Source organism: Rhipicephalus sanguineus, chromosome 11 (assembly GCF_013339695.2).
Source record: "Rhipicephalus sanguineus isolate Rsan-2018 chromosome 11, BIME_Rsan_1.4, whole genome shotgun sequence".
NCBI classification, from domain to species: domain Eukaryota; kingdom Metazoa; phylum Arthropoda; class Arachnida; order Ixodida; family Ixodidae; genus Rhipicephalus; species Rhipicephalus sanguineus.
Window position 1 is genome coordinate 138,782,155 of NC_051186.1, and position 19,318 is coordinate 138,801,472.

At 45.6% G+C, this 19,318-nt stretch overlaps 1 protein-coding gene and 1 long non-coding RNA gene across 2 annotated transcripts; one reads left to right on the forward strand and one right to left on the reverse strand.

Moving 5' to 3' along the window:
* Positions 1–7,748: 7,748 nt before the first annotated feature.
* On the reverse strand, positions 7,749–18,700 carry LOC119374757 (uncharacterized). The gene is made up of 3 exons (XR_005180305.2): positions 18,636–18,700; positions 9,373–9,455; positions 7,749–7,859 (listed from the first exon to the last, which is right to left on the reverse strand). It is a non-coding gene; the product is annotated as an uncharacterized LOC119374757 (long non-coding RNA).
* Positions 10,780–14,121, forward strand: LOC119374756 (putative nuclease HARBI1). The gene is made up of 4 exons (XM_049420397.1): positions 10,780–10,955; positions 11,025–12,084; positions 12,622–12,929; positions 13,433–14,121. Exons 2-4 carry the CDS (start codon positions 11,920–11,922, stop codon positions 13,818–13,820), a joined length of 861 nt encoding a protein of 286 aa, XP_049276354.1. The 5' UTR covers positions 10,780–10,955; positions 11,025–11,919; the 3' UTR covers positions 13,821–14,121.
* Positions 18,701–19,318: the final 618 nt, after the last annotated feature.

A 19,318-nucleotide genomic window follows, 5' to 3' on the forward strand; every position in this document is an offset into this window, starting at 1 on the left:
GCTGTAATTAGGTGTTTTATCAATGGCATTCATTACCCTGGCACACAATCACGACATTTTCTGAGGCGCCGAAAACACAACGTTCACACCGTAGCGTTGAGCTACATTCTTCAAGTTATGAGCTACTTTATGCTGATACGGGATAACCGCAAAGCCCCCACCCTCGATGGCGCCATTTCGGGGTGACTGGGTGCCGTTCATTTTAAACTTCTTAATTAGTTTTTCGCATGTTGCTGCAATCATAGATAATGGATAACCAGATTTAGTTAGCCTGCTCAACTGCATTTGCACACTTTCCGTCACTGCATGCGCGCAAGACTTCCGCATCGCAGCATCAATGCAAGATAGAGCAATTCCATTCTTAACTAACTTTGAATGCCTAGATGAGAAATTTAGCGGACTTTTCTGAGACCTAGGTTGATATAGCCAGCATGTATGGGATGAACCAAAACGAAGCCGAATGTCTAGGAACTGCAACTCGTTGTTACTAGGAAGCTCAGTCGTAAAACTGAGGCCTATAGGCCCGATTCGCTAAACACTTGCTTAGCTTGAAAAGCTCTTTTACAGCGAAAGCTGTTATGAGATCATTTCACCGGCCGTTTTTGGCGCCGTAGTTGTCCGCCGCCGCCGCCGCCGCCGCCGCCGGTGTCCGTAACCAGTATCGCTCGAAATAAGAAAAAAAAACTACATAAGAAAAAAATTCCAGGATGGAACAAGGTTCGAACTAGAGCTGTGCACGGGCCGTATTTCCGAGCCCGAGCCCGGCCCGGGCCCACTGACTTTGTCGAAGACCCGCCCGAGCCCGACGGCAAAGGGCTGCGAGCCCGCCCGGCCCGGCCCGACGTACGAAAACACAATCCCGGGCCCGGCCCCGCCCGGCGTTTTGAAGGTTCACTGCGGAAACAAAACATCGTTTTCCGGTAATTTGGCATTTTATTGAGCATATCAAATATGATCAAACGACACACGACGAACAGTCACAACACAGATTACAAATTACAAGTAGACGCATGGCTTCAGAACGGCGCAACAAGGAAGACGTAAAGACGAAGGACCACACGAACACAAGCGCCGTGTTCGGCGCTTGTGTTCGTGTGATCCTTCGTCTTTACGTCTTCCTTGTTGCGCCGTTCTGAAGCCATGCATCTGTACCAACTCGCCCAATTGTCAGTGCTACAAGTAGACGGCCTCATGCCAGTTCGGTCGCCAAAGCCGTCACGTGTATGGGGTATGCCCATGCAAGCGTCAGCTTGCACGAAGACGATCTACGTCGGGTCGCTTGTCGCTGCCTCGTGCATTTTCACTCATATGCGATTTGGCCTTAAATCTAACGCGAACAGTCGCGTGGCGCCATCACTAGCTCAGGTGGCGTTACTTCTCTGTTTGTCGGAGTGCAACAGAGGCAGTGTTTTACCTGCTCCCCTTTTGTTTAAAGTTGCGAATGCAAAGGAAAAGCGGTAAAGGGCGGTCGCGGAAAAGGCGCTGTATGCCTGCTGGGAAACAATTCCCGCTCATTCTCTATATTTCGGGCTTGAGTCGGGCTTTGCGCCGGGCCCGAGCCCGGCCCGATAAAACTCCAAGTAGCCCGAGCCCGGCGCGGCCCGAGGTGAAAATACGTCGGCCCGCCCGAGCCCGGCCCGTGGGCCGGGTCGGGCTCGGGCTTTCGGGCTACCCGGAGCCCGTGCACACCTCTAGTTCGAACCTGGGCCCTCTGCGTGGGAGCCCAGTATTCAACCTCTGAGCCATGCCGGTGCTTGAAACTGCTTTGCTAAAAGGTCCTATACAGGCTTCATGTCGGGAAGGAACCACATTAGCATATGCAATATAGCGTAGTAGAAGAGTAAAATAAGCACCAAGCGTCGCACAACGCGAATTCTGTAACCAGGCGTCACACAATGCGAAATGCGCAACGAGTAGGTTGTTGAATGCTTCCAACCCATTACAAAGGACCCTGCCATAATTCTTCATCGTCATCAGGCACAGCATCAACAAAGTGCGCATAATGCCTTACATGGGTTTAGCAGGTACCAACGCTCTCCGTAGAATGACGAAAAATGGCAGAGTGCCTGCTGCCCTGCTTCTCAAAAATTACAATGATTTATAGCGTAGAGGGTTCCTCGCAAGTGCACTTGGATTGGTTGCCAAGGAAGCCCATAAGCGCATGATCCACTTCCTCTGGGTCTCAGTAAAATTACAATGATTTATAGCGTAGTGGGTTCCTCGCAAGGGCACTTGTATTGGTTGCCAAGGAAGCCCATAAGCGCATGATCCATTTCCTCGGGGTCTCAGTAAAGTTCTTCGCCCCCCCCCCCCCCCGTCTCTTTCCCACGTTAGCGTATGTTATACAGCATGACGGGAGAGGGAAATAGCGACCGGGCGTCATCCAATGCAAATTACATAACTGGTGGGCCGTTTAAAGATTCCAACCCATTACAAAGGGCTGAGCCATAATTCTTCATCGTCATCAGTCGTCGCGTGAACAAAGTGCACATAATGCCTTACAGACGTGTAGCTGGTGCCTCGCTTCTCCGCAGAATGACAAATAATGGCTTAGTAGGTGCTTCCAAACTTCACAAAAATTGTGATTTATGGCGTAGTGGGTACCTTTCTAGTGTACTTGTATTGTAGCCCCAAGAGAGCTTAACGGGCTCTAGAAACGCCGCTCTTCCAGCTTTCGCTGTGACTGTGCTGCGGTTTCAGCGCAGGCCTGGCGATTTTCTTCAAGCCCGCCTTCTGCTGAAAATATCAGGTAGTCGTCCACAAAGCGGAAAATACGAGAAGCAGTACTACCTACACACCTAGACACGGTTCTATCCACTTTAGATCAAAATATATCGCTAAGCACAGGGGCGACCCGAGACCCTATACACACCCCTGACTTCTGGAGGTAGTGCTGGCCCTCGCCAGCACACGTATGTGGAAGATAAATACATGCTCAGTAGTTCCAGAAAACTTTGAAGAGAAATGCCGCACTGTGCGACAAAACACTGCTCATCATTGTACTGCGTAATGCACTCCTTCACAGCAACCATAAGTTCTCTTTGCGGGATGGCATAAAATAGATCCTCAACGTCTAAGCTGAACGCTTGGCACCCTCCCGGGTTCTCATCCTCTAAATATCGTACTAAGGCCGCCGAATTGGACACCAAAAATGGATCTTCAAGTTTCAGTTTCGCGAGGTGCTCCTGAAGGTAGCCCGCCACAACGCATTGCCATGTATCCCTTTCGGAAACTATTGAACGAAAAGGCATGCCTACTTTATGAGTTTTCACTGAGAAGAAAAGTTCTAAAGACATCCCAGCACTGTTTTTAACAGATGTGCGCAACTTACAAAGGTTCAAGTCCTCCAACAGCGCCAGGGCACGGTTCTTTACTTTGCTGCACTTCTATGGGGCGGGAATAAAGTTCTTTTTCAGAGCGGTACGTGCTCTCTCTAAATACACGGCTTCCGGAATCACCACGAATCCTCCCTCCTTATCGGACTGAAGAAGGCAAAGGCTCGAAGCGGTGAAATGGTTCACAAGCTGCTGAACGTTCACCGAATCTCGTGCTCTTGCTGGCGCACCCTTGAGTACCTCGATACATTCCTGCGTGCACCGCAGGCGGACGTCTTCTGGCACACGGCGGGAAATACTTCTAGCCATATTAAGCTTCTCTATTAGTGAAGGTGATGGTTCTTGGCAAAATTTAGGGCCCAATTGGAGTATTCTTTTCAGATGCTCTGGAACGGCCGCACCCCCCTCGCACACAACTGTTTCTTGCGGTGTAGCCGATTAGTCTTTCCTTTTTCTGGGCAGATGACGGAAAGTAGACGCCTAGAGAAGTTCCGTAGCTTTCGCTGCTGCACGTTTCCAGTCCTTGAAGTCCCTGTCACGACGCCACGGATCCTCGTCACACTTGCCACAAGCCAAATACAGGCAGTCCTGAAAGAAGCGTGCTTGCCTCCACCATTTCATCAAGTGTTAACTGTGTATATATATCATCCTTCAAACATTAAACGTTCAGTTGTGAGTCTGCGCGAGTCCTGTTTTCCTCGTCTTTGTCTTTGTGTTTTTAGCGCAGTTTTAGTCGTCACCCTTTCATACCGGTCGAACAAGAAAAGAAGCCTTCTTCGTTTGTCTCGCTCCCTCGAACCACGGCCGCTTCATGGAACGCACGCACGGAGTGCGGCCCGTCACGTCGCGAGGATTTGTACGGGCGCAGCTGTGAAAAAAAAAGTTGACAGTTGCTGCCGCTTTTTTGGTGGGGGCGCTAATAGTACGGGATCGCTCTCCCCCGGGAAGCCGGCACTAATCAGTAGCGGCGGACGACATTTCTCTGTACGGGTTGGAGAGACCTCGCTTCTCGCCTGCGCGTTTTTTTTTTTTTTGTGCACACACGTGGTAGTGCAGAAGCGTCGACATTCTTGTCGTGTTACACGTGGCGCTATGCCGCGCAACTGTTGCGTACCGCTGTGTAATACGAATGCAAAAAAGGACCCGTTAATCCGATACCACGAGTTCCCGTGCGACGCAGAGCGCCGTAAAGCATGGCTAAAAAACATTTCTCGCCAGGGATCAAAAGGAAAAGGAAGCCTTTGGGAGCCAAGTGACAGGTCTTTGGTGTGTTTACTACACTTCACAGACGACGACTATAAGAAGTCAACGAAGCTGAAGATATTGCTTCCAACAGCTGTTCCCACTGTCTTCCCGAACTACCCAGAGTATATGCGAAAAGAAAATGGACAAACTCAGGGGCGGAAACGACGTCGAAGCACTTGTGGCCGTGTTTTTGATGCAGTGGAAGGAACTTGCCTCATTTTCTTCTGAGAGTGATGAGCGACAAGAACTCGTTATTGAGGCGACAGCAGAAATGCGCCCCGGAAATGTTTTGCTTGTTGACAAAGCATGTGAAACAACGCTGAACATTGTGAACGTGTTGAATGATGCGAAAAAGACAGAGCACCGGCTCAAAATGAAAATTAAACGTCAACAAGACGCGCTTCAGAAACTGCAGGAAGAGCATGACATAATGAGGCAGCGACTTCAAGATTACGATGAGAGTAAAGAAATCCAGGGCTTTGTGGAGTTGCTCAAATCAGCCGACGAAGGGGACAAAAAAGCTTTTTTCATCATCAACCAAGTCTGCAATTTCGGCAGCAAGAAGCCTAAATATGACGAAATAATATTACGAGAGTGTGTGCTTTGGAAGGCATGTTCAAGTAAAGGCTACGAGCACGTGAGGACGAGAAACCTTTTCAAATTGCCGTGCCGGGCCACACTGCAAAACTATGTTGGTCAATCAACGGGTGAAATTGGAGTGACCACATTAATCAAAGAACGCCTTCGTGTTGAGTACGAAGCACTAAGTACAGAACAAGAAGCTTTCTGTTCTCTGATAATCGACGAAATGGCCATTGATCAGAAAGTTATATATGACCGACAGGTGGACAAGATTTTTGGTCTCGTTGATATGGGCGCAGTAGACGAGACCACCAGTATCCCATTGGTAGCGAACCGCTTACTGTGCTTCGTCTTGAGAGGCTTGTCGACGGCTTACGTAATACCTGTAGGCTACTTCTTCACACGCTGCCTGAAAAATGACAAGTTATATTCTATGACAATGGAAGTCATGAAAGTAGTCGAGAACGTGGGCTTTTGCGTAGCGCGAGTCGTGACAGACAACCACCAGACAAACGTTTCTATGTTCAAGCGTTTTTCTCAGGATGGGACACTGGTTCATGCAGTTCCGCACCCGTTGCGGGATGGCGACCCACTTTTCCTGTCTTTCGACCCAAACCATCTTATCAAGAACATTCGAACAAACTTTCTTGAGCGGGAGATTTTGGATGGAGAGCTAGTCATTCGTGGCGGCTTTTACTTGAAGAAATTATTTGACATTCAGTCTTCTTTGCTCCTGAAGCCAGTTAGGTTCCTTACTCGGTCCCATGTCGATCCCACCAACATTGAAAAAATGAAGGTACGGAGAGCCACGCAAACTATGTCTCCTGAGGTCGTTGCCACGCTGCAATTCCTCAAGCAGTACCCGACGTGTCACCCTGAAGCACCTCTATTTAAAGACTGCGGTGCCACGATTTGTTTTATCAAGATGGTAGCACAGTGGTACGCCGTCCACGACATTGGGGTGGTGAAGCCACAGGGACAGCAAGAAGGCCCATTCTACAGCACAGATGACGAGCGACTTTTGTGGTTGGAAGTGGACTTTGTGGGCTACCTTGAGGACCTCCAGATGAATGGTGGGAAATCGACCCAGAAGATAACAAAAGACACATACGCAGCTACACTTCTGACGACGAGAACCACGGTAGCACTGACTGAGTACCTTCTTGATCATATCAAGTGAGCATTACAGCTGTGCAGCTGAGACGCATGCGCTTTTGTTCCCATGTACCCATAACTAACGGCTTGTTTTTCAGCTTCCGCTATGTCCTCACACGACGCCTAAATAGCGACCCCGTGGAGTCGCTGTTCAGCAGCCTGAGGCAATTCAATGGCGGGAACGACAGAGTCGACGCGAGGGCTGCAGTCTTCACGGTAGAGAAAATTCTAAAGGTACTGTTTTCAAAGCAAAATAATGCAAAATGTATTAATTCATGTAAAATATTTCTAGGTTGGAATCCTGCAGGCTGCAGAGAGTTCAAACGCGCCTACGAGTTCTGAGATGAAAACAGGCCTCAAGCTAGCCATCGAGAACGATGAAACTGCCCCCATTACAGATGCCATCAAGTTTGCCACCACAGAACTTGCGAGTGAGCTTAGTTTCGTAAAATTCTGCACTGAAGGAGAAGCTGACCTGGAGATGGCCCCACTTTTTTACTTGGCTGGTCATCTTGCACGTGTATGCGAGGAGAAGGTAAGAATTCATTTCCTCCTATGTAGCGCGTAAGAAATTTCTAGCAAGCTTTTAATCGTCGAAAAGTTCAGTGGTTCCACTCATACTTGTTTTCCTGTCATTTGTTTACGGGTCTGTGGTACACATATATTTAATTCTTTTTTAATGTAAGTCTGCTATTTACGCTTGTTTTTTTTTTTTTCTTGCTTGCAGGTACCATGCGCCTCTTGCAAAGCCTTACTGCAGGTAACAAAACCAAGTGAAGCTGTCTACGGATTTGTAAAGAACCTTGACTGTGGAGCGCTGAGATACCCAACAATCAAAGCAGCTGGTCTTCACTGTAAAAAATTTTTTGTCAAAATGACGGGAAATATCCTGGCAGCTCTATTTCCAAGCATATGGCCGTCAAAATGATGGCAGGCCGTCATTTTCAAATGATGATAATATTTTATCATTTTGATGTCTTTCCCGTCAATTCAAAATACAAGCAAACCGTCAAATTGATAAAATGTAACAATCAAAATAACTGAAGGTCGTCATTTGCAAATGACGGTGTTCTTTCATTTTGAAGTCTTTTTCATGAACTCAAAACACAACCGACCTGTCAGATTGATAACATTTCACCGTCATTTGCAAATGACAGTGTTCTTTCATTTTGACATCTTTTTCGTGAACTCAAAATAAAACCGACCTGTACGTCTTTTTGTCAATGCTATTATGAGACCATCAATGTAGCATTTTCTCTGCGAGGTGACAAGAGGCTCTCAACATGAAATGCAGCTGCATTGTTAGTATGATGGCCCAGGAGATCGTGTATTCTGTGTCACTATGAACTGTAGAGTGGTCAACCTCACCATGCGACCATCACTCGACATGGGTAGTACCTAATAAAACATGCAACAAAAGCTTTTGTCAATACTTGCACATTTATTATTCAAAGCGCTTTGATAAGGCTGAGCACCCTTGGTCCTATTCCGCTCCCTTCTCTTTTACCCCGCCTTTTGGTCCGGTTGATCTGTCCAATGTACCTGGAGTAAACAAAAAGAGAATGACAGAATAAATCCATGCGCCATAAACTATGCCAATCACATATTCGGGTTTCAGATGTGAAACGCCGGAAATGTATAAACTATGCTGCATTGTGTGAGAGACACTGTATGATGAAATCAAAGGACACCAGATAGAAATGCTGAGCAGCAAATGTGACCATATTTGTCGCATGCTGAACTAGCTACATGTATATGCTCTGATGCATAATGTTCCCAAGTAAGCATGGAGTGTAACAACAAATATAAAATGTAAAAAGAGCCCACAGTTGCACAAACAACCCGTGTATTATTTCTAGTAACAGAAATAGCTGCTCATAATGTAGAGGGATAAACACATACTCTAAACCGTAATTCTGCAAGGTCATTTTGCTTCACTTCAGGAGCTCTGCCATGAATCGCATCTAGACCACTAAGTTCCAGTATAGGCTACATGCGCACTTGTGGCAGCCGTCCACTTTTACAAACCTCATCATCATGCCCTGAAATTTGTTAAACATCAACACTGGTTAAATCTTGACCTGCACTGCTAGGTGCTGCAAGATCTTCCTCACATTGTGCCACACTCTGTCTTGGACACACAATGCTGCCATGAAAGCGACTTACATGAGACGTGAATGATTTTGCACTTGAAAACACTTTTTTACAGTTTACAAAACAACAGGCAGTGGCAACACTAGAAGAAATATGCTTCTTAACGTGCCCAACATCTTTAAAAAAAAAAGAAAACTTGACATCACGAAATATATGAGGACATCTAAATTCTTGTCCAGATGACACAGGAGCAACATCATCTCCAACATGACTGCGTGAAACATGCACACGCAGTGCATTAAATGTTTTGAAGTGTTTCGAGCAGCCCTGATTTACACATGCTACATTAACATTATGAACATTTGAATGAACTCTGTAGTGTCTTTCATATTTGTACAAGTTCTGCACTGCAGTCTCACAAATGTGACAAGAAATCATGACATTGAGATGTGTTTCCATGAAATATACTTTAGAAGTATGCGCCTATGAGCTGACTTCGCTGACGAGGCAACGTGTTGCAGCTGTGGCTTGGGAGCACGGGGTGAGTAGGCCTGCACATTAAATTTGAGGTATTAGTTCAGAGGACCCTATTTAGGGTCTGATTTGTCTTTACAAACGACACACGTGTCCTCAGAAATTTTAAAACACGGAGACAATAAATTCCAGAGATATTCAATACATACGTCGCTTCGCGGAGCGTTAAAGTTGCAGTGACATCCACGGCCTAGTATGCTTGAGGTTGATATACGGCTATGCCAGAAGGCTTATGTGCTGACAGTGGGGCAATACGTCGCAGCTGTGGCGTGGGTGCATGTAGGCAGTTGGCCTGCACATTAAACTTGAGGTACTAATTCAGAAGACCCCATTTAGGGTCTGGTCTTTCTTTACAAATGATACACACATGTCCTCAGCAATGTTAAAACACGCAGAAAAAAAAAATTTCGAGATACTGAGTACATACCTCGCTTGGTCGAGTGCCAAAGTTGCAGTGATATCCACAGCCAAATATGATTGAGGTTGACCTTTCAGACCTGTCCTGTGAACCTGAAATGATTGGAGCGATTAGCAGTCAGTCAATCACATCCATTCGATAGTTACATGCAGTAACTGGCATACTAACTTGCAAGCACTTGACAAATCCCTTAGCCTCCTCCTCACCCTGCTGTGTTTTAAATCCTTACACATGTCGAGAATATTGCAATTTAATCCAGTTTCTCCATTTTTACGCAGTGACAGCTGTTCGTTTGATAGGCGGTACTTTTAAATTTTCTATGAAAAAATTCAAAGTCGGGGCACGCGCGTGGATGCTCTTGGTGTAATGCTTCTCAAGACAAACTCCGTCTTTCGCGCCTTGGTCTCTTTTTTTTTTTTTTCGCAATGCTTCAGCGCTCCCGTTCAGTGGCGTAGCCAGGGGGTAGCACACCGGGCCCGTGCCCTCCCCGAAATTCTTTTGCATACAGAGCGAAAAATGACCATTTCAAGGAGGTGCCCCCAACCCCCGAAATGAAGGCGGTGCGCCCTCCCCCCCCCCCCCTCCCCTACCTTTGAAAAAATTTCTGGCTACGCCCCTGCTCCCGTTTGCATGTTACAAGGTCACTTTCGATTGCGATTCGTGAATCAGAATAGAGCTGGCCAATCGCTATCGGATACCAACGTCTGCATCCTTTGCCGGGAAACGATCAAGAAACTGAGAGAGAGTAAATTGCACAAGAGATGCAGTTTTAAGCCACACTACAAGACAAAAAAAACTATTAATTTATAGTTGACGTATACTTTTACGAATTAGCGACTATAGCATCCACATTATGCAAGTCGTCAGAGTTGCAGATGATCATGATCAGCATTAGCGCATGTATACGAACGAACAGATGAAAAGCAAAAAGAAACAACTAAATAAAGTCTTATACTAATTGCTCTGAACGTACTCGGCCGTACATGGCGCACTAGAGTTCCTCCACTCGATCCCAGTCCTCGCACCGTTAAGGCAAAACCCCATATACGCGAAAATGCACGCGACAGCGACGAGCGACGCGACGTAGATCGTGTTCGCGCGAACAGTCGCTTGCGCTGGCAAACCTCATTCGCGCGACGGCTTCGGCGAGGAAACTCCACTGTTGCTGGCATGAGGCCGTCTACTCGTACCAAAAGAGGTGCGTAGTCAGCAATATGCAATGTAAAAATAAAATGTGTTGTTGCATAATAGAATGGAAGGTGTTTATTATTGCCTTGCAGCACCTTTTTTTATATCATTACGTTATTTCTTCGTTGTGCACACGTGAACTCGGGCGGAGAGGCGGCGACCGCGAGAGGACGTCGTAGTTCCGCGGCAAATCGGCGCGAAAGCGAAAGAAGCAGTTGTCTGCATTGTTTTGCGCGCGTCTGTCGACCTGCTTCGTTTTCCGACGTCGTAAAATGGAGAGACAAAGGAAGATAGCTGCTCTGAAGCTGCTCATCATTCTCAAGAGACGGCAGGCTTTCCTGAGAAAGTATTGGGTCCGGCCGACATGGACACAGCGAGCGGACGAGAGCGAGTTTTTCACGGCGGTAAGTACTGCCAGACAACCGCGTCGCAATGGTGAGACTGAATGTACGTACGTTTGCTGTGTTTTACAGATGAAACACATGAAGAACGGTGACGAGTCGCTGTTCTACATGTACTACCGGATGTCGCCGGATACCTTTGACATGCTGCACGGCTTGGTGCGGGAGGAGCTGACAAAGGATAAATGCCCATCGAGGGAGCCCATTTCTTCTGGCGAGCGCCTCGCGCTGACTTTGCGGTAGGACCGATTTGACTGCGTAACCGTGCCTGTACAGCTTTTCATTTCAGGAAGTCTCTGTTCGTGATGTGCGGTCGTTATACATACTTCGAAGTATTGTGCAGCGCATGCATGGATTGTACGCACGTCTCGACACACTTCCCCGCGTTTGCACGTTGAGATTTGTATTACAGGTTCCTGTCGTCTGGTATGCTGGTAAGGGACGCAGCCATGGCATTCCGTGTGGGCATCGAGACGGCACGAAACGTCATCATCGAAACCTGCACCGTGCTGTGGGAGGTTTTGTCCCCTGGATACATGAAGGTATGCATACAGCATAGAGCAGGTGCAGCGATGGGTACATTGTAATGCGCATTATTTTTTGCTTATCCTTGCCAAGGGTGTTCATAATAGCTTTTGTAGGGTGCCGGAGAGCAGGTCTAGTTAATGTCAGCTCGAATAGTGGGAACACAAAAGCTGCGTTTTTGCTTGTGGCACTATCAAATTCATTTACCTATTACTTCCTTGAGCTTGTTGAAAGGTATTTTTATTTATGCCTCTGGGTTGCATGTTTCATGCAAAGTTAAATGACAGAAGTTTGATATGGCTGTGTAAATTACAGCACATGTCATGGTGTGGGGTTTGTGTGATGTGATACCATATCGCATGCAAAGGAAAGGGTGGCCCGTAATGTTAAAAAAGCAGGAGTACGTTCACCAGGTTATGGTTGCAACAACATAGTGTCAAACATGAAATTACTGTTTTTGCAGACACCAACAGAACAAGACTGGCGAGAAATCGCCGATGGGTTCTGCAGCCGTTGGCAATTCCCAAATTGCCTGGGAGCGGTCGACGGCAAGCATATCCAGATCAAGTGCCCCCGCAACGCTGGAAGTATGTACTTCAATTACAAGGTATGCAACAGGAAATTGCATCATTGCATGTGGCATGTTTGCTGCTGTAGGGTCATTATTTTTTTATGAATAGGAGGGGATAGGCTGAGACTTTAAACAAGAGTATTGCAAATCTATACCTAATGCATTCAAAGCAGGTTACAGACCAAAATTTTCACCTGATATTTTGTCTACTTATTACTATTACTATTATTTTCAAATACTGCTATCTCAGTTATTGAGACATACCAGGAGTGGATACAAATGTTCAACACAATAAACAAAAATACATGATTATGCAACTCTTTTTCAAATTGCTGAGCACAGAGTCTGCACAGAGACCCATCAAGCTCATTCCATAGATCCACGGTCCACGAAAAAAGGAAAACTTAGAACAATTAAGAATAACTCTAAAGGGCATAATATGTGCAGAAGCTGCAACGAAAGAAATGGGAGCTAGAACACTTGAGCCAGTGTGAACTAATGCATCTAAGCGCTATGCAATATAAGCATCTATGATGGTAAGTACGTTTGTGACAGTTGTTTCATTGCTTTCAGGGAACCCATTCCATTGTATTGATGGCTGTGGCTGACAGCCAGTACCTGTTCAGGCTGGTGAATGTGGGTGCACCTGGGAGGTTTAGTGATGGGGGAATCTTGCAAGATTCTCCCATCGGCGAACGACTGCATGAGGGCGAGCTGAGCCTACCTCGAGCAGCCACGCTCCCAAGGTCAGGAAGAGTTTGTCCTCACGTGTTCGTTGGCGATGAGGCCTTCCAGTTGCGCCCAGACTTCATGAGGCCACTGCCAGGGAGCCGGACTGCACCTGAGGAGGTGATCTACAACTACCGCCTCAGTCGTGCAAGGTCTGTACCCAGCACATAAAGAACTCTGTGCTGTTAGCACATAAAGAACTCTGAGCTCAATTATGTTCATTGCCTTAACTTTTACGTCTTTGGGGTAGAGCAACTGAGGTGTGGTAAAGAAATCTATTTTTGGTGTTTCTATGTGCCATTTCCTTGTGCAACGGTTGCTGCGGCAAGGAAGAGTTGCCTTGTAATCAGTTCAGGATCAAGCACAAATCTGCCTCAAGTTCGTTTTAAATTATCAAGGGCAAGTACTGAAAAACACCACCATCTGTGCATGCTTCATTAAAGCAATTGTTTCTTACCTATCAGAGTGATTCTCAACAAAGCAAGAATTCTCCCTTATAAATAAATGTGCTATTGATTTTTCAATAAGATATCATCGCGCTTTGCATAGCCAACTTGTGAAACATTTATATAGCTTGCAATTACTGTAACTTCCCTGCTCTAGGTAGACTACAACAGAAATAGTTTTTTTTTCTTTTAATTTTTTCTTTTAACAGGCGCTGTGTGGAAAATGCCTTCGGCATTCTCGTATCCCGCTGGCGGATATACGAGAGGCGCATAAACATGGAGCCTAAAAATGTCGAGACCATCGTGAAGGCTACATGCGTGCTGCACAACTTCCTGTCATCCAATGCTGCATCAACCTACTGTCCTCCGGGGTACGCAGACTTCCAAGACACCTTTGGGACTGTGAGCGGTGGTGCCTGGCGACAAGGACCAGAGAGCACTACAGTGTTCGGGTTGGAGAAGCCGAAGGCCCGCAACTGTGCCAAAGTGGCCAATGCAGTCAGGCAGGAGCTCATCAGGTACTTCAGCGATGAAGGCCAAGTGCCTTGGCAATGGAAGCTGCCCGGAGTTGCCCCACATCAAGCTTCGAGTGGCTAAATCATGCCAGTGCACCGGCAACATAATCGACACAAACGGCCCTTTTCAGGGCTACCGACTTGATGCTTTGGCAGCGAGGTCCTACATTGGTGTTCTCCTCCTCCGTAACCCCTCTTTAATATATAGCATGCTTTGCATTGGACTGTGGCGACAATGGGAACAGCTGCACGGATACATAGCTCGTGCAAGCTTGTCGAGGAGGGTTGAAGTACACAGTTCCAAAACAGAACTTTATTGCACATTTCCTTTTGTAATAGGATTCCTTGATTAACAGTGACAAGTAAATGAGGTATGCTCAACATTGCACAGCAGCACATAGGAACGAAATATTTATATGAATTAAGTTGTGAATATTATGACAGAATTTATCACTTGTGCTCTGGTAATGTATAGCAAAATAGAAAAATTGCAACAGAATAAAAAACATAAACACATTGCATAGTTTACAACATGTGTAAAAAATATGTACATGTGTCAACTCGTAAATGATATCTCATTCATGTTTCTTCAAATGAACACATTAGTGACGTTATCGCAGCATGGCAAAGTAGCAGGCACTTTTTCAATGTCTTGAGCAAACAAAAGCAGTTTGCAAACGTGTTATAGTGCACAGATTGTGCATACCGCTAATATTTGCACGGATACGTAGCTCGTGCAAGCTTATTGAGGAGGGTTGAAGTACACAGTTCCAAAACAGAACTTTATTGCACATTTCCTTTTGTAATAGGATTCCTTGATTAACAGTGACAAGTAAATGAGGTATGCTCAACATTGCACAGCAGCACATAGGAACGAAATATTTATATGAATTAAGTTGTGAATATTATGACAGAATTTATCACTTGTGCTCTGGTAATGTATAGCAAAATAGAAAAATTGCAACAGAATAAAAAACATAAACACATTGCATAGTTTACAACATGTGTAAAAAATATGTACATGTGTCAACTCGTAAATGATATCTCATTCATGTTTCTTCAAATGAACACATCAGTGACGTTATCGCAGCATGGCAAAGTAGCAGGCACTTTTTCAATGTCTTGAGCAAACAAAAGCAGTTTGCAAACGTGTTATAGTGCACAGATTGTGCATACCGCTAATATTTGCACGGATACGTAGCTCGTGCAAGCTTATTGAGGAGGGTTGAAGTACACAGTTCCAAAACAGAACTTTATTGCACATTTCCTTTTGTAATAGGATTCCTTGATTAACAGTGACAAGTAAATGAGGTATGCTCAACATTGCACAGCAGCACATAGGAACGAAATATTTATATGAATTAGGTTGTGAATATTATGACAGAATTTATCACTTGTGCTCTGGTAATGTATAGCAAAATAGAAAAATTGCAACAGAATAAAAAACATAAACACATTGCATAGTTTACAACATGTGTAAAAAATATGTACATGTGTCAACTCATAAATGATATCTCATTCATGTTTCTTCAAATGAACACATCAGTGACGTTATCGCAGCATGGCAAAGTAGCAGGCACTTTTTCAATGTCTTGAGCAAACAAAAGCAGTTTGCAAACGTGTTATAGTGCACAGATTGTGCATACCGCTAATATTTGCACGGATACGTAGCTCGTGCAAGCTTATTGAGGAGGGTTGAAGTACACAGTTCCAAAACAGAACTTTATTGCACATTTCCTTTTGTAATAGGATTCCTTGATTAACAGTGACAAGTAAATGAGGTATGCTCAACATTGCACAGCAGCACATAGGAACGAAATATTTATATGAATTAAGTTGTGAATATTATGACAGAATTTATCACTTGTGCTCTGGTAATGTATAGCAAAATAGAAAAATTGCAACAGAATAAAAAACATAAACACATTGCATAGTTTACAACATGTGTAAAAAATATGTACATGTGTCAACTCATAAATGATATCTCATTCATGTTTCTTCAAATGAACACATCAGTGACGTTATCGCAGCATGGCAAAGTAGCAGGCACTTTTTCAATGTCTTGAGCAAACAAAAGCAGTTTGCAAACGTGTTATAGTGCACAGATTGTGCATACCGCTAATATTTGCACGGATACGTAGCTCGTGCAAGCTTATTGAGGAGGGTTGAAGTACACAGTTCCAAAACAGAACTTTATTGCACATTTCCTTTTGTAATAGGATTCCTTGATTAACAGTGACAAGTAAATGAGGTATGCTCAACATTGCACAGCAGCACATAGGAACGAAATATTTATATGAATTAAGTTGTGAATATTATGACAGAATTTATCACTTGTACTCTGGTAATGCATAGCAAAATAGAAAAATTGCAACAGAATAAAAAACAAAACACGTTGCATAGTTTACAACATGTGTAAAAAATATGTCATTCATGTTTCTTCAAATGAACACATCAGTGACGTTATCGCAGCATGACAAAGTAGCAGGCACTTTTTGAATGTCTTGAGCAAACAAAAGCAGTTTGCAAACGTGTTATGGTGCACAGATTGTGCATACCACTAATATTTGCAATATCACAGTGCTGGCAATATGACTACGTGAACTCGTACAGTGACTCATAATAAATGACATGTTACGCAGCAGTAGCACCTTTCCTGGTGCATTATGCGCTGTATGGAATATCAGCCCTCCACTGTGGTGTCCCTCATAATCATATTGTGGTTTTGAGATGTTAAACCCCATGGACATGCCAAGGATTACAGTCGGAACGCTCCCGTCATCTCCTGCAAGCTGTTTTTCGCTACAGTGACACAGTTATTACCGATGGATACATGACAACACATTCCACAAGACACTTCTTCACTTCATACACAGCACCGGCCTAACGACGCACAGTTAACACAAATATACACAATAAGTATTATGCCTTAAGGGCTTGAGGCCTGTGTACTTAGATTTAGGTGCACGTTAAAGAATCCCAGGTGGTCGAAATTTCCGGAGCCCTCCACTACGGCGTCTCTCATAATCATATCGTGGTTTTGGGACGTTAAACCTCAGATATTATTATTATTATGCCTTAAGGGCAAGTCTATGTCGCAAAAAAAAAACAAACCAGATACTACTATTATACTATATATGAGCAACGAAATGTCAGAATGGCTTGTCAAGTTATCACAGCATTAATTATTACAGATGTACTTGTTTTAATCGATAGGCTCTACTAAAGTTGCCCCGCTTGTGTACTGCGCAATGGTCTGCAGCAACTGCAGCTGCATTACATCAATGAGATGTGAAGGCACACGTCTCATTTTCTCGGCCAGAAATGCGCCAAATCGTTCATGTTCATCTGGCTTCTCTGTGATAAACTTTGACAAGCCTTCTATCTCTTCGTCATATTTTGAACGCCTGGGTTTTTTTTTGGGCGGTGGTGGGCGCACACTCGCATCACCACATGGTTCTGCTGTCGCTGCCTCTCGGGGATCAACGGCCACCTCCTTCTCCACATACATGCCATCGAGAAGCTCCTCAGATGTCTGATTATCACATGGAGCTGTTTCCCGAGGAGGCAGGGGCTCCAAATTCCCACTTGTCCTATAAGGTAAAACGTGGTATGTCTCTAAGCACAATTTTCAACATGTAACGCTAGGTTTTCAGCTGTGACTCATGCGAACATCTTATTTCACTTAATTCATGCCTGTGCTTAAAGTTAACTTCTCTGCATGCTACGTTTGACGTAAAAATGTTGATTACAAACTTACGGCGTCCCTTCCATAGTGACTTTCAGGAACATCAGGCGAGTAAAAAATATCCATTTTGTCGAGTCGTCCAGGACATCGTCAGCTGGCGCCCCACTCTTCATCGCTCGCGTCCGGTCCTTGAGGACACGCCTGAAGGTGTCTCTCAAGTTCTTCCATCTCGCTTTAACTTCCACAACTGCGCATAAATCACGGAGAGTTGTACACCACGCCAGCGCCGAACACCTTCGTTAGTTTTGGCGTGTACTACGTCGCTTGTACGTACAGCGTATACATTGTGAAAACATCACAACTCACCTGTGGATCCCATCACTGTCGCGACGTGCCGCCAAGCCGTATCAGTGACCGCGCGGGACTTATAGTTCCTATCTCTGAGGTCCCATAAGGCACGTTCACGCTCGACAACGTCAATGAGGCGCTCATTGTACGCGTTGCGCTCGTCGCCGTTGGCCATGTTGTTGTAGCTGTATTGAGCGCGTCGAAAAGCGCGCGTGAAAAGCGCGCGTCGGAAAGCGCGCGTCAAAAAACCAAAACACACTTGAAAACAACCGGCAGTACGTCACCGATGTACATCCTGTTCCGGTGCTTCGCTATTGGCTGCTTGAGCACAGCACTTCCGGGCGATGGGCGACGGTTTCCAAATGTGAAAAACTGGGCGATCGCGCGAAAACGACCAGGCGACACGTCGCGCGAACGTCCTGTTTCGTCGCTCATAGCGTCGCTCGTCGCTGTCGCGTGCATTTTCGCGCATATGGGGTTTGGGCTTTAACCACTTTCAATCGCCATCGAAAGTGCGCGAAAAGTGCACTCTACTCAAAAACACGCGCCAATATTACTGGAACGTTCGAGCTTTTTTTTTTTTTCACTGGAACATTTTTATTCATTTTTTTTCTTTTTATCACACTAGATGCAAGCTGACGCTTGAAAATTGCTGCACGTGGTTCAGCCTCGGCGCAAAAGCACATCGCTCGAATGCATACCGCAAAAACCAGAAGAGACGCGCGATGGGAGTCGCCTCCACAACGCGCGAAAACTAGAGCTTGCTTCTTTGCTACACGCAAACGAAGTGCCTTGTTAAACAGTGCACAGCCGAAGGTGTAAACAGACGAAAGTAGTATATAAGTAGAACAGTACACTCACCTTTACCCGTGCACTCGACTTGAGGCTGCAGCTCCAAAGCACACACGCGCGTTGCACAGGCACTCGCACGCCACGCAAAAAAAAGGCAAAATGGCGCACCAAACCGACATGGAAGAAGCACGCACAAAGCTCAAAAACACGTTGGAATGTACCGGCGTACCGGCAGTACTCGCTCCCTCGGCTCTTTCTCTCTCTCTCTGGCGCGGTGGCGCCTCTGCCTCTGCCGCTCTGCCTCCTCCACTCTTTCTCCTGGAGAGGTAACCTCTGAGAGAGCAACGTGTCACGTGACGTACGGTAGCCAACCGAGGCGCGCTGGAACTTTCTCTCTCTTTTTTTCTCTCGTCCCTCTTTCTCTCCGCTCGCTCGTTGACAAGAGAGTCGCCGTCTTTCCCGTTTGACGCCGACGGCTCGTCAAAATAGATAGAGAGATCGCTGTCAAAATGATGGCTCGTTTTAACAGTGTTTGCAAGCTGACCTGCAATTTTGTTAGAAAAGTTTTGAAGTGTCCAGACGTCAGGCGAAGTGGCAAGCTTTGCACACTCTTGGTTTCCGTACTCGTGCCACATTTTGCATACGTGTACGTATGCATATGTGGCATATGTACGTTGATGACACTTTCGTCATCCTAAAGAGGGCAAATCTGGCTGCTTTCCATGAGGCACTGAACGGCGTACATCCTGCCA

Coding starts and splice junctions, on each gene's coding strand:
- LOC119374756 (XM_049420397.1), top strand. CDS start 11,920: ATGAAATTACTGTTTTTGCAGACACCAACAGAACAAGACTGGCGAGAA. Junction 12,085..12,621: donor GTATGTACTTCAATTACAAG/GTATGCAACAGG, acceptor CATTGCTTTCAG/GGAACCCATTCCATTGTATT. Junction 12,930..13,432: donor TACCGCCTCAGTCGTGCAAG/GTCTGTACCCAG, acceptor TTCTTTTAACAG/GCGCTGTGTGGAAAATGCCT.